This window comes from Tripterygium wilfordii, chromosome 1 (assembly GCF_013401445.1).
Source record: "Tripterygium wilfordii isolate XIE 37 chromosome 1, ASM1340144v1, whole genome shotgun sequence".
NCBI classification, from domain to species: Eukaryota; Viridiplantae; Streptophyta; class Magnoliopsida; order Celastrales; family Celastraceae; genus Tripterygium; species Tripterygium wilfordii.
Genome location: NC_052232.1, coordinates 7,412,846 through 7,426,037, shown reverse-complemented (window position 1 = coordinate 7,426,037; position 13,192 = coordinate 7,412,846). Strand labels below are relative to the sequence as shown.

The window sequence follows — 13,192 nt, the reverse complement described above, 5'->3', positions numbered from 1 at the left end:
GAATTTTGAATGGTAGGCATACCTCAAATTTGGGATATGGAATTAAAAAAAAGCTTAAAATGGAATATCCTTTAGATATTTATTGGAGCTCCCCAAATTGACAAAAGTTACTCAAAATAGTACCCACATTGGAGAAGCCATAAAAGCAAACAAGTGAACAACTAGAATTTGAGACAAAAGGGTATTTTTGACATTCTCTTTTGGAAGCAGGAGGGCAAGATCGAGACATGAGCAGGCAATATAAACGTCTGCTACCCCATATTTGAGTGGCAAAGAGAAAATGGGATTGACTGTTCCTGGCAGCAATGGCTGCCTTTCGATTTACCCACTTGAAAAAAATGATGGGTTTTTGCTCAAAAAGAGATCTTTTGTCAATCTCATGTTCTCCAAGAACAAGAAGTTGAAGATGGATAGAATCAAATGCCAAGGTACTGGGGAAAGTACTACAGACAATAAGGTCTTATTGAGGTACAAGAGCAAAGTAGAAGATTACAACACAGCTATGAAGAGGATGATGAGGAATCCATACGAGTATCATCATGATCTTGGTCAGTCTTTTCTTACTTCCACTCCTCTCCAAACTTTTCCTGTTTCATTGCAATCCAGAGTTTGCTGAGTCTAGATCGATTGAATAGTTTTTCCCAAATTAATTTAGTCGAGGATGATGTTTGTATGGTTGTGGAGGTGAATTTTCTTGGTTTCTTGCTCTTGTTGCTGTTGCTGTAACTCTTTAGTATATTTGCCCACTAAACCCAAATCTGATCCATTTTATTGCAACTAGGTTATGTTTGAATTTGGATCTTTTTAGTTGGTTTTCAGTCACTCCTCATAAGGAAAAGAAAAGTCTTGTTACTTTTAATGGATAAATTATATTTTATTAGTGTGGATCTAGATGTATAGTGGCTAGATGAACAATGAAGTCCATCTGCTTTTTCCATATTCACCTTCTCTCCTCCTTTATATTAGACTTGAATATTGAAAATGCTAAAAGCTTGTTTAGTCAGTTTGTTATCAATTTGTAGAGCTTTGTGCATTTGATCAAACTTCATTTATGACCAGAAATCATCCCCATTTTTTGAACTTATTCACTTCTTGAAAGATGTTAACTCAGATTACTGTCTTCAGGCATGAACTACACTCTTATAACCGATAATTTGATCGTGGGTTCCCAGCCTCAGAAACCTGAAGATATAGATCATCTGAAACAGGAAGAGAATGTGGCATATATTCTGAACCTACAACAGGATAACGATGTTGAGTATTGGGGTATTGACTTGCAGTCTATCATCAAGAGATGTGCAGAACTTGGAATCCGCCATATGAGAAGGCCTGTAAGCAAATAATTTAAATGCAGCGGACTTGATGTTCATTGATGACTAGGTTCTCCTTATATGATTGATTTGTCGTACTGAAATTAGTCCAACTTCCTTTAGGCGAGAGACTTTGATCCGGATTCATTGAGGAGTCAATTACCTAAAGCCGTTTCATCGTTGGAGTGGGCAATATCTGAGGGAAAAGGCAGAGTTTATGTGCACTGTACTGCTGGATTGGGAAGGGCACCTGCTCTTGCAATTGCTTACATGTTCTGGTTTTGTGGCATGAATGTGAGTCTCACCTCTTTAGCATCAGTTACTGGCTCATACTTAACATGCTTTGTTTGAGAACTTTATTATTTCTTGAGTAATGTCTGAGCCATTCCTTTCCCTGATTGTGTACTTTGTCACACTAAACAGCTTAATACAGCATATGATACTTTAACTTCGAGGAGACCGTGTGGACCTAATAAGAGAGCTATCCGTGCAGCTACTTACGATTTGGCTAAGAATGATCCATGGAAGGTACCATTTGAGGATCTTCCAGAGCATGCTTTTGAAGATATAGCCGATTGGGAGAGGAATCTGATTCAAGAACGCGTACGTTCCTTACGTGGAACTTAAGAATATCAGCTTCTTTGGTAAGTTTTGCTCTTGAAACTCACTCATATCCCAAAACAAAGAAAAAGGCATACAACTGGTTACCTAAATGAATGATTAGATTTCAACCAGTCATCTTCTAACTGTTATATTTCCATTCTACGTTCCCCACTGTTACAATGTTAACAAGCTATTTAAATGGTTGATTCTTGACAGGTCTGCATTTCTACAGAAGTTGGAAACAAAATAAAGCAACTTTGGCTGAGTATGAGAATAATGAGGATACAAATTCGCCGAAATGCTCCAATCTAGAACTGGTGAGGAAAGAACAAATTATTGTGCAACTATTGAAGGAAAATTTTCTCATTCAATATTTATAACTAGAAGTATGTACGAGTGGCCATGTATTGGCCCTATCGGTACCATTGAATTTGCTCAAAAAGAATAGCTCACCATTCCTCCAAATTTCACTTGTATTGTTTCTTACAGCAAAACCAAAACTTCAAGTTGTTTTTCTGCGGCTTTCAAGAGGTGGAAACAGCCTGAAACTTAGCTAATTTGTTTTCGCTGTTGTCCCAAATGAAATGCGGTGACTATCCACAAATTCCTCAACACATACAGGAAGAGCATAGAGAGAGACTCTTGAAGTTTCCCTAGGAAGTGTGCTAGAAAGAAATTTGTACAGTCCTGCCGCTGTAGCATCATCAAGTCGTTTAACGATACATCTATACATAGACGCATTGCCATATGTTTAGATTAGCCATAATTTAGATGGGGGGCGTCATCCATGTACCCTTAAAAGGGTGTTCTCTCGGTTCCTCGATCAATGGATTTGCACAATTGCGAGTGAAATAGAATAGTGATAGATGCCCAAGATCGGATCTTGTTCAATCTGCACTGTCTATACCGACTCTAGCATAATCGGATGAGGAGTTTTCTCCAGCGATGCTGCAGCAACGCATGCTGTCCGTCGCTGCAGAATAAGGTCGTGTTTGGAAATACTTTTGGTTTTTTGTTTTTAAAGATTGATTTTAAGTTTAGATTTTGAAAACAAATTTAAGAAATAAAACTGAAAACAAAATTGTGTTTGGAAATACTTTTGTTTTTTTGTTTTTAAAGATTGATTTTAAGTTTAGATTTTGAAAACAAATTTAAGAAATAAAACTGAAAACAAAATTCATTTGGTAGAGGATTCTACACGGAGAAAGAGAAAAGAGGAAAGAGGAAAGATGAAAGAATTTTATAAAATATCAAATATTAGTTTTGGTTTTTTAGTTTTTGAAAACCAAAAATGATTTTTAGTTTTATAAAATAAATTCTAATAACGCGCACCAAACGAATTTTCAAACCCGTTTCAATTTTTAAAAACTAAAAACAATTTTGAGAACTATAATCAAATAGGCTCTAACCTTTTCCCATTAATAATGGAGAAACCAAAAGAAATGAAGAGAGAGACTGATTTTGTTTGGTTGCATTTTTTAAAATAATTTTCGGTTTTTGAAAATTAAAATGGGTGTGGGTGTTTGTTTTAGAAATTTGTTTTATAAAATTGAAAATCATTTTCTGTTTTCAAAAACTAGGGTCTGTTTGGTATCACTTTTGTTTCTTTTTTTTTGTTTTAGTTTTCAAAAAATAGAAGACAAAAACAAAAAATATTGTTTCCAAAACTTTTAAAAACTTTTTTTTTTGTTTTCAAAAGTTTTGAAAATCTTTTTTTGGTCATAAAACCAAAATAGAAAATACAAACAAAGAATATTTTTTTGCTTTTGTTTTCTATTTTTTGAAAACTAAAACAAAAAACAAGAAACAAAAGTGATACCAAACAGACCCTAAAACTATTTTATGATATCATTGTAAAATTTTAGAGAGGGACTGGTGACAATTTTATAAATAAGATGTTGACAGCTTTGTAAATAAGATGGTAATTCAAGGCCATAGTGGGTAGGGCAGCACCAATACTCCACCGCCACTGCCACTGCCACCTTCACTCCACCCCCACCCCACCTCCACCCACAGTCGTCGATGGTGAAGTCTCCAGAGTCGTCGATGGTGAAATCTCCACCGCCACCTTCACTCTAACCTTGCAAATCCTTACAAATCTTTACACCCATCTCTACAAATCTCTGAGCGAGTCCAGGAGAAACATAATTTTGTTAGCCCAACATTCTTGTTTTCTCTCAAATTCGTTCCATCTACAACACGACGTCATGAATCTCAAAGCCACGTTCGTCCTGAACCCCATAGAAGGCGCCACATTTTTACACGATGTTTTGTGCAGAAACAACAATGAAATGATTATTGTTAGTCATATTCCCATGTTTTATTATTTGTTCATCAAATGTGACACATTATGTTTTTTTTACAACCTGGCAGAGGATGATTAAAAATGCATAATAAATCCAAACACTCTATTGAGGATTATGTTGAGCATCGTAATCAATATAGAATATAATAAATATCAACAAGAGGTGGCTCGGTTGGCAATCGACTGAATTAGACATATGCGTGTCTAAGATTCGATTATAATGAGAAGCATATTTTTCAACGGTATTTCACAAAACAAAAAATAGCATAGTAAATATTAATTTAATAAAACAATCAGGCAACCGATTCTTGTTTAAGTAACTAAGTTATTTTGATTTAATCGTAAGTACATTTGCCTTTTAAATTACCTCAAAATTACTCAGAGATGGTCGAGTTAACTGAAGATGAATACTTTAAATTAAAGACTCAAATTCAACTCTTTATATTAACATCTTGTGACTTGACAAGATAAATAGATCTTACATAGTCCAATAATGTACTCTTTACAATCCGTTCTTCTTATTGGATTAATCAAATACTCAAATTTTACACAATTAACACTAGGTAAGTATTGGAAATCATTATAAATATTTCTAAAACTTAATTTTTTTAATTAAGGTTATTAAGACAGGACATAAAAAAGACATTCTTAGAGCATTGTGGTTGAGTATTCTATACTAATGGCTGTGAAACCTATATGAATCTAGAGTAAATAACATTTCATACAGATTATATACAGCTCACAATTTTTTTTTTTTAAATATGTTTTTCATTGGAATCAAACCTTGGGTACATATATATGTCTAAGTCAGCCGATTGCCAACCAAGCCATCTCTCATTGGTAGATAAGAGAGACAAAATTACGATGGTGACAATGTATATTTCCATATTTATTGAAAATGTTAAATGGATGACATTGGAAAAAACACTAAATTCTGTTGAGACTGCAACCAATTTGCTATTATTTCATTTTTATAAAATTAGAATTATGCAGCCGTATGACAAAGAAATTGAAATCATCGCCTGTCTTATTCCCTAGCCATCCTCAACGAGAACAATTATAAATACCTTGAAATAGTGCACTGATATCTCTCTGTGTAGAACCAACGACAATGGCTTTAACTTTTGTTGACATCTTTCTTTCTCTTCTTATCTATGATCTCTTATTTACTCTACAATTTTTATATGCTACAGAAACTAACCGTCAGTTTCATCCATCGTCAATTGTCACTTCACCCGATGAACAAGCAAAAAAAATCATCAGATCACTCAACTCGTTTGCCCATAACAATACTGTCATTGTCAATGATAACTCGTCGGTCATTGGTGCTTCAAGGCTCGTTGAGAGACGATTCAAATTTCCTTTCCTTCCTCTTTCTAGCCCTTTTCCTGAGAACAATCGTCACCATGCTGGTTATTATCCGCTTCCCAATACCAAAGGTGCAAGGTAATTGAGTGAGCCTTATAAATTTGTTTCTCAAATGTATAATAGATGTTTTTGGAATTATTATTAGTCTAAAATCTTTTACTATATCTATGTTTTTTTTTTCTTAATAGAATGTTCTACTTCTTCTTTGAATCACGGAATAATAACAATGATGATCCTATTGTGTTATGGTTGAGTGGGGGCCCCGGAGGTAGCGGTAGTATTGCGTTATTTTATGAAAATGGTCCATTTCTTATCACAGAACAACACACTCTCATATCGAATGATTATGGTTGGGATAAGGTATCTTGTCGTCATACAATTTCACTAGCTTAAAAATTAGAACTAAATAAGCAATCATTATTGTATTTCCAAAAGTAATCCTCATTGTTAACTTTATATTTAGTACATAGTATTCATTGAGCAAAATCACTGGTGGTCCTTGTAATTTGGAGAATATACTAACATTTTTCAGTCTATAAGTATGTATATAATTTGGTGCTATTATAACTCGGAATCATTACAGTAAAAATGGTCAAATACATGGTAAGAAAACCTATAATTTTCAAAATCTTTAGGTACATTCATATAAAATTTCATCCAATATTCGAATTTTCTTAGAGATTTTTTTTTCACATATAGATATCAAATATTATATATGTTGACCAGCCTACCGGAACTGGTTTTAGCTACACAACTGATAATAGTGACATAAGACATGATCTAACTGCTGTTAGTAACGATTTGTATCACTTCTTACAGGTATATTTCTTCTATGATCCCTATACATTCTTAATGCTCAAGTCAACTTTGGTGTTTGGTGTTGGCTAACTATCACTATTATGCAGGAATTCTTTAACAAACGTTCTGAACTTTCTCAAAAAGATTTTTTCATAACCGGACAATCTTATGCTGGGCATTATGTTCCTGCTCTAGCTTCTCGAATCCAACAAGGAAATGAAGCAGAGGAGGGAATTCCTATAAGACTCAAGGCACATATTTATTTCTTAATCCACAATTTGTAGTATATAATTTTATTATATTTTACAAACTCTATATTTTACAGGGAATTGCTATTGGTAATGGACATACAAATCCTGGAATTCAATACCCATCAATACCAAGATATGCTCTAAGTCGTCTTTTAATCAATCAATCAGAATATCAGCGTATAGATAAGGATTTGATTCCACAATGTAAATCATCTACAAAGGATTGTGGTGCGTAGTAATTTTTTTTTCTTTTTCCATATATTTTTTTTAAAAAATTCTCGTATCCATTAAACTAACTATGAAAATCAAATCATGAAATCTACTTGACTAATGGTTGGCTTGTTTTTTTTTATTTTCTTTTTTTGTCAGACAAAGGCATTGACATTAATGATTGTCTCACTGCGTATGTTAAATGTAATGATATAGTTCAGGCGATTCGTGATGCTACTGGAAATTTAAATGTAAGATATCACTAGACAATCATCATGTCATTCTTTATTATATGATTTTATGTGAAAAATTATAAAAAAATAATTATAATATCTAACATTTTGTGATGCACAGTTTTATGATACTAGAAGACAACGTATAGGTACCTCCAACTTTGACTACACAAATATGGTGGCTTTCCTAAATATGCAATCAGTGAAGACTGCTTTAGGTGTGGGGGACATAACATTTGTTGCATGGAGCTCTACAGTATTTGGGCAAATGATTGGAGAGTACATGAAAAATCTTGACGTAAAAATTCCTCCTTTACTTAAGGATGGAATCAAAGTTCTTATATATGTAGGAGAATTTGACCTAATATGCAATTGGATTGGTAAGCTCTTTTTTTTTTATCAAATATGCACAATCTTTTAATAACGCAATTGAATGGTATGTAAGCAAAAGTTAAGCTACTCTCACATGTGTGATGCCTTTTGGGCCTAAGTACTTCAGAGACAATCTTGGAGAATAAATTTGTGTAGGCCTTTGATCCAGAACGGACAACTGATGTATTTGGGCTGAATGTTCTAACAATTTAATTTACATTTAGACTTCATCTATGTAAGTATATTTTTAAAGAATTTCTATTTTGAGTAGGAAATTTGGATTGGGTCACAGAAATGGAATGGGATGGCAAGAAAAAGTTTAACGTCGCTCCTATAAATCTATTTCGTGTTGATGGTGAAAAAGTAGGATCCTTAATAAGCTATGGACCTCTCGCTTTCTTCAAGGTTTGACATTCTCCATATGTATATGATTTCATTATTTAACTTATGATTTAACCTAATTTTGGTGATTGTCAATCAAAAATAGGTTTTCAACGCTAGTCACATGGTTCCAACGGATCAACCAAAAACGGCTTATCATATGATACAACGCTGGATGAAAGGAGAACTCAAGTGATATAATTTTTGTTAAGTTGTGTTTTTTTAGCATGTGGCGCAAGTGTTTTGGTTGAAAACCATGTTCCATTTCTTCGGCTTATTATTATTATTATATATATGGGAGTCTCAATGCGGATGTCCATAACTTTAAATTTACGGATGTTTCCTTTTTTATATACTCAAAAGTTAAATAAATGGGGGCTCCACTAGTTCGGACCCATTGATTCACAGAAATAACAGAAGTTTGTAATAAATAAAATTACGAACGTCAACATGTGAGCAGTTTTGTATATATATGGGATAGAGTCGTGTGAGTAATCTAGGATTTCAAAGAAACTTTCTTCTTAGTACAAAATCATATCATTATTGGTGTCAAAAAGAGGAATTTGGGTCTATACTACTCCATTCATCTAGACAAAAGTCAAGTGAAGAAATTCCACGACGAATTGGACTTGTTCAAACAAGCCACATCATGAACATATCTTCCAAGCTTGTCGACTTGCCTTGGATGACTCTTTGTGTCAATACACACAAAACTGCTGGGCTAAAAAGCCCAACAAAAAATTTTGGCTTGCTAGAGGCAAATAGGCCTGATTTGATTGTCGAGGGGCCTAGGTTTAACAAAATAAAGTTCAGGCTGGCCCGTCCGAACATTACCAAATGTATTTTAGTTCCCAAGAAGCAAGAATGTCTTGTTTGTCTAAAAAGTAAATGGGAGAATTTAAAAAAAAAAAAAATTGAACTTTTAAGTATTCATAAAATAACCAATTATATTTTTACCTTACCTATAACTCCTCTTTGTTCCCAATGATTTTTCACTTTCTCTTTTTTCTCCATGTTGTGCCTGTTTGGTAAGGCGTTGGACTCGGCGGTTCCTCTGTGTGAGCCGTTGGCGTCAAATGTTTTACCAAACAACTCACTGAGATTAGTGGAACCACGAGCTATTCTCTGCACACGTTTGTCATTTTCATTTTTTTCAAAAAATAATTAATGTGCGGCCCACTTAAACAAAAGAAAATCGGTCAGTAGTTTTTTTTTTTAAACGTGGACCCCGTTATGCCACATTATGTTTCTTTACAACCTAACAGATGATGATTAAAAATGCATAATAAATCCAAACACTCTATTGAGAAGAAGTTATTGTTTATAATATAAAGAAAAACAACCGTCTATTCCAAGCATAAAAAACAACAAACGTGTCACCAACGAGACTTGGCTTGGTTGACAATTGATTGAGTTAGGTATATGTATGCTCAAGATTCGTTTCCAATCGCAAACATAATTCTTCATGGTATTTCAAAAAAAAAACCGACAAATGTGTTACATTTTCCATTTAGAATTTTTTTTCCCAATTCTTCTTATTGGATTATTGGATATATGCCGCATAATCATTGTTCCGATATTATTTGTGAAACCTATATGAATCTAGTCATCTAGAGCTGCAAACAGCTCACCAATAATCAAATATTTTTTCTTGGAAAATAATAAGAAAACGTTTTTTTTTTTCTTTTAAATTTTTTCCAATGGGAATCCTCAACTGTGCACTGGACAAACACATGGATACTTCATATATGGGCTCAGTAATAATCGAACTCGCAATCACATTAAAGTTCCAAGAACAAAAAGACAAATGTGATCTCTTTTTCACAGTCCAAGCTAGAAAAAAAAAATTGATTTTTATTAATGGATTATATGCCGCATAATCGTTTGTATTAATCAAATAATCAAATTTTACACAATTAACACGAGGACATCATTAGAAATATTGTACGTCATCATATTGCCTCTGGCACTCCCCGACTACAATCTATCAGCTCTGCTGCTCAAACTACGGATCTCTTTAATTATCAAATTTCACCCACCTGAACAATTTCATACTCTTGTTTCCAAACTCAATTTACGGGGATGTTACCTTATATATGTAGATTAACTTAGCAGTCGATTAATATCAATTAGCTTAATTAGCTGTCTTAGTTGTGCATTAGTTGTATATTAAGAAACATCAATCATATATTTCTCACAACTAAAAGATAAAATTAGGATTGTCACGATGTATTACAATAATATTTTTGGTATTTATTGAAAATGCTAAATTGATAACATAGGAAAAAGCACTAAATTCTTTTGACAGTGCATTCAACTAGAAAATTTAAAATTTGTCTATTCGTTTTTTTATAAAATTAGAATCATACAGGCAGTATACCATGTTGGTTATTTCATAGCCATAGAACAATATAAATACCTTGAAATAGTGGACTGATAACTCTCTCTGTGTAGAACCAACGACAATGGCTTTAACTTTTGTTAACATCTTTCTTTCTCTTCTTATCTATGACCTCTTATTTACTCCACAGTTTTTATATGGTACAGAAACTAACCGTCAGTTTCATCCATCGTCAATTGTCACTTCGCCCGATGAACAAGCAGAAAAAATTATCAGATCACTCAACTCGTTTTCCCAGAACAATACTGTCATTGTCAATGATAACTCTTCAGTCGTTGGTGCTTCAAGGCTCGCTGAGAGACGATTCAAATTCCTTTTTCTTCCTCTTTCTAGCCCTTTCCCTCAGAACAGCCATCACCATGTTGGTTATTATGCGCTTCCAAATACCAAAGGTGCAAGGTAATTGAGTGAGCCTTATAAATTTGTTTCTCAAATCTATGATAAATGTTTTTCAATTACTATTAGTCTAAAAACTTTTACTATATCTATGTTATTTTTTCTTTTTAGAATGTTCTACTTCTTCTTTGAATCACGGAATAATAACAATGACGATCCTGTTGTGTTATGGTTGAGTGGGGGCCCCGGAGGTAGTAGCAGTATTGCGTTATTTTATGAAAATGGTCCATTTCTTATCACAGAACACCGCACTCTCATATCGAATGATTATGGTTGGGATAAGGTATCTTGTCGTCATACAATTTTACTGGCTTAAAAATTAGAACTAAATAAGCAATCATTATTGTATTTCCAAAAGTAATACTCTTTGTTAGCTTCATATTTAGTATACTAAGTACTCATTTAACAAAATCACTGAAGGTCCTTGTAATTTGGAGAATATACTAACAATATTCAGTCTATAAGTATGTGTATAATTTGGTGCTATTATTATACCAAAACTTTTAGGTACATTCACATGAAATTTCATCCAATATTCGAATTTTCTTATAGACTTTTTTTCACATATAGATATCAAATATTATATATGTTGACCAACCTACCGGAACTGGTTTTAGCTACACAACTGATAATAGTGACATAAGACATGATCTAACTGCTGTTAGTAACGATTTGTATCACTTCTTACAGGTATATTTCTTCTATGATCCCCATACATTCTTAATGCTCAAGTTAAATTTGGCATTTGGTGTTGGCTAACTATCACTATAATGCAGGAATTCTTTAAGAAACGTTCTGAACTTTCTCAAAAAGATTTTTTCATAACCGGACAATCTTATGCCGGGCATTATGTTCCTGCTCTAGCTTCTCGGATCCAACAAGGAAAGAAAGCAAAGGAGGGAATTCCTATAAGGCTCAAGGCACATATTTATTTCTTAATCCATAATTTGTAGTGTATAATTTTTATTATATTTTACCAACTCTATATTTTACAGGGAATTGCTATTGGTAATGGACATACGAATCCTGGAATTCAATACCCATCAATACCACGATATGCTCGAGGTCGTAGTTTAATCAATCAATCAGAATATCTGCGTATAGAAAAAGATTTGATTCCACAATGTATATCATCTACAAAGGATTGTGGTGTGTAGTATTTTTTTTTCCCTTTTTCCATATATTTTTTTAAAAAATTATCATATTCATTAAAATAACTATGAAAAATCAAATCATGAAATCTACTTGACTAATGGTTGGGTTTTTTTTTTTTTTTTTTTTTCAGACACAGGCATTGACAATGCTTGTCACACTGCCTATATTAATTGTAATGATATAGTTCAGGCGATTCGTGATGCTACTGGAGATTTAAATGTAAGATATATATCATTAGACAATCATCATGTCATTCTTTATTATATGATTTTATGTGAAAAATTATTAAAAAAAAAATGATAATATCTAACATTTTGTGATCGATGCACAGTTTTATGATACTAGAATACAACGTATAGGTACCTCCAACTTTGACTACACAAATATGGTGGCTTTCCTAAATATGCAATCAGTGAAGACTGCTTTAGGTGTGGGGGACATAACATTTGTTGCTTGGAGCTCTACAGTATTTGGGCAAATGATTGGAGAGTACATGAAAAATCTTGACGTAAAAATTCCTCCTTTACTCAAGGATGAAATAAAGGTTCTTATATACGCAGGAGAGTATGACCTAATATGCAATTGGATTGGTAAGCTTTTTTATCAAATACACATAACTTTTTAATAACCAATAGTGGTATATATAAGAGAAATTTCAACTGCTCTCACACATGTGACGCGTATTTTGGGCCAAGTACTTTGGAGACAACTCAAAAGAACGAATCCGTGTAGGCTTTTGGCCGCCCAGAACGGATTATATATATCACTTTGACGTGTTTGAGTTTGATTTTCTAACAACTTAATTTACGTTTACGCTTCATCTAATGTAAGTATATGTTAAAACTATTTCTATTTTGCGTAGGGAATTTGGATTGGGTCACAGAAATGGAATGGGATGGCAAGAAAAAATTTGGCACCGCTCCTGTAAATTTATTTTTTGTTGATGGTGCAAAAGCAGGATCCTTAACAAGTTATGGAGATCTCGCTTTCATCAAGGTTTGACATTCTCCATATATATGTATATGATTTCAATATTGAACTTATGATTTAACCTAATTTTGGTGATTGTCAATAAATAATAGGTTTTCAACTCTAGTCACATGGTTCCAACGGATCAACCAAAAGTGGCTTATCACATGATAGAACGCTGGATGAAAGGAGAACTCAAGTGATCTAAAATTTTTGTTAAATTGTTTTTTTACCATGTGTTACAAGCGTTTTGGTTGAAAACTATGTTCCATTTCGTAAAACGAATAAAATGTACGTGAATTACAAATTGGGAGAGGGGAAATATCAATTATTTGGATTTTTTTTTTTGTGAAGTAACATGTTTAATCCTAACATATTAAACGGAAGTCTCAATGCGGATGTCCGTAACTTTAAGTTTATGGACGTCCGCTTTTTTTATA

The 13,192-nt window shown here is 33.3% G+C and overlaps 3 protein-coding genes across 4 annotated transcripts; all 3 read left to right on the top strand.

Annotated features, from left to right (window-relative positions):
- The first annotated feature begins 265 nt into the window (after positions 1-265).
- Positions 266-2,765, top strand: LOC120016014 (phosphoglucan phosphatase LSF2, chloroplastic). Of its 2 annotated transcripts, XR_005471896.1 has the most exons (6): positions 266-548; positions 1,126-1,331; positions 1,434-1,604; positions 1,734-1,954; positions 2,130-2,230; positions 2,403-2,765. XR_005471896.1 is itself a non-coding variant. In XM_038868609.1 (5 exons), the coding sequence occupies exons 1-4, from the start codon at positions 281-283 to the stop codon at positions 1,935-1,937; spliced, it is 849 nt and encodes a 282-aa protein (XP_038724537.1). In that variant the 5' UTR covers positions 266-280; the 3' UTR covers positions 1,938-1,954; positions 2,130-2,679. The 2 variants fall into 2 exon arrangements, 1 of the variants encoding a protein (XP_038724537.1); XM_038868609.1 differs by having other exon boundaries at positions 2,130-2,679.
- A 2,564-nt stretch (positions 2,766-5,329) lies between these two features.
- On the top strand, positions 5,330-8,027 carry LOC119996329 (serine carboxypeptidase-like). Its single transcript, XM_038842920.1, has 9 exons — positions 5,330-5,664; positions 5,775-5,946; positions 6,286-6,405; positions 6,492-6,635; positions 6,710-6,863; positions 7,005-7,096; positions 7,200-7,458; positions 7,722-7,855; positions 7,938-8,027. Exons 1-9 carry the CDS (start codon positions 5,330-5,332, stop codon positions 8,025-8,027), a joined length of 1,500 nt encoding a protein of 499 aa, XP_038698848.1.
- A 2,269-nt stretch (positions 8,028-10,296) lies between these two features.
- On the top strand, positions 10,297-12,955 carry LOC119996319 (serine carboxypeptidase-like). Its single transcript, XM_038842913.1, has 9 exons — positions 10,297-10,631; positions 10,740-10,911; positions 11,199-11,318; positions 11,405-11,548; positions 11,624-11,777; positions 11,914-12,002; positions 12,115-12,373; positions 12,646-12,779; positions 12,866-12,955. Exons 1-9 carry the CDS (start codon positions 10,297-10,299, stop codon positions 12,953-12,955), a joined length of 1,497 nt encoding a protein of 498 aa, XP_038698841.1.
- Positions 12,956-13,192: the final 237 nt, after the last annotated feature.

Coding starts and splice junctions, on each gene's coding strand:
- LOC119996329 (XM_038842920.1), top strand. CDS start 5,330: ATGGCTTTAACTTTTGTTGACATCTTTCTTTCTCTTCTTATCTATGAT. Junction 5,665..5,774: donor CCCAATACCAAAGGTGCAAG/GTAATTGAGTGA, acceptor TTTTCTTAATAG/AATGTTCTACTTCTTCTTTG. Junction 6,864..7,004: donor ATCATCTACAAAGGATTGTG/GTGCGTAGTAAT, acceptor TTTTTTTGTCAG/ACAAAGGCATTGACATTAAT.
- LOC119996319 (XM_038842913.1), top strand. CDS start 10,297: ATGGCTTTAACTTTTGTTAACATCTTTCTTTCTCTTCTTATCTATGAC. Junction 11,549..11,623: donor GAATTCCTATAAGGCTCAAG/GCACATATTTAT, acceptor TATATTTTACAG/GGAATTGCTATTGGTAATGG. Junction 12,003..12,114: donor ATGCTACTGGAGATTTAAAT/GTAAGATATATA, acceptor ATCGATGCACAG/TTTTATGATACTAGAATACA.
- LOC120016014 (XM_038868609.1), top strand. CDS start 281: ATGGGATTGACTGTTCCTGGCAGCAATGGCTGCCTTTCGATTTACCCA. Junction 549..1,125: donor CGAGTATCATCATGATCTTG/GTCAGTCTTTTC, acceptor TACTGTCTTCAG/GCATGAACTACACTCTTATA. Junction 1,332..1,433: donor TCCGCCATATGAGAAGGCCT/GTAAGCAAATAA, acceptor AACTTCCTTTAG/GCGAGAGACTTTGATCCGGA.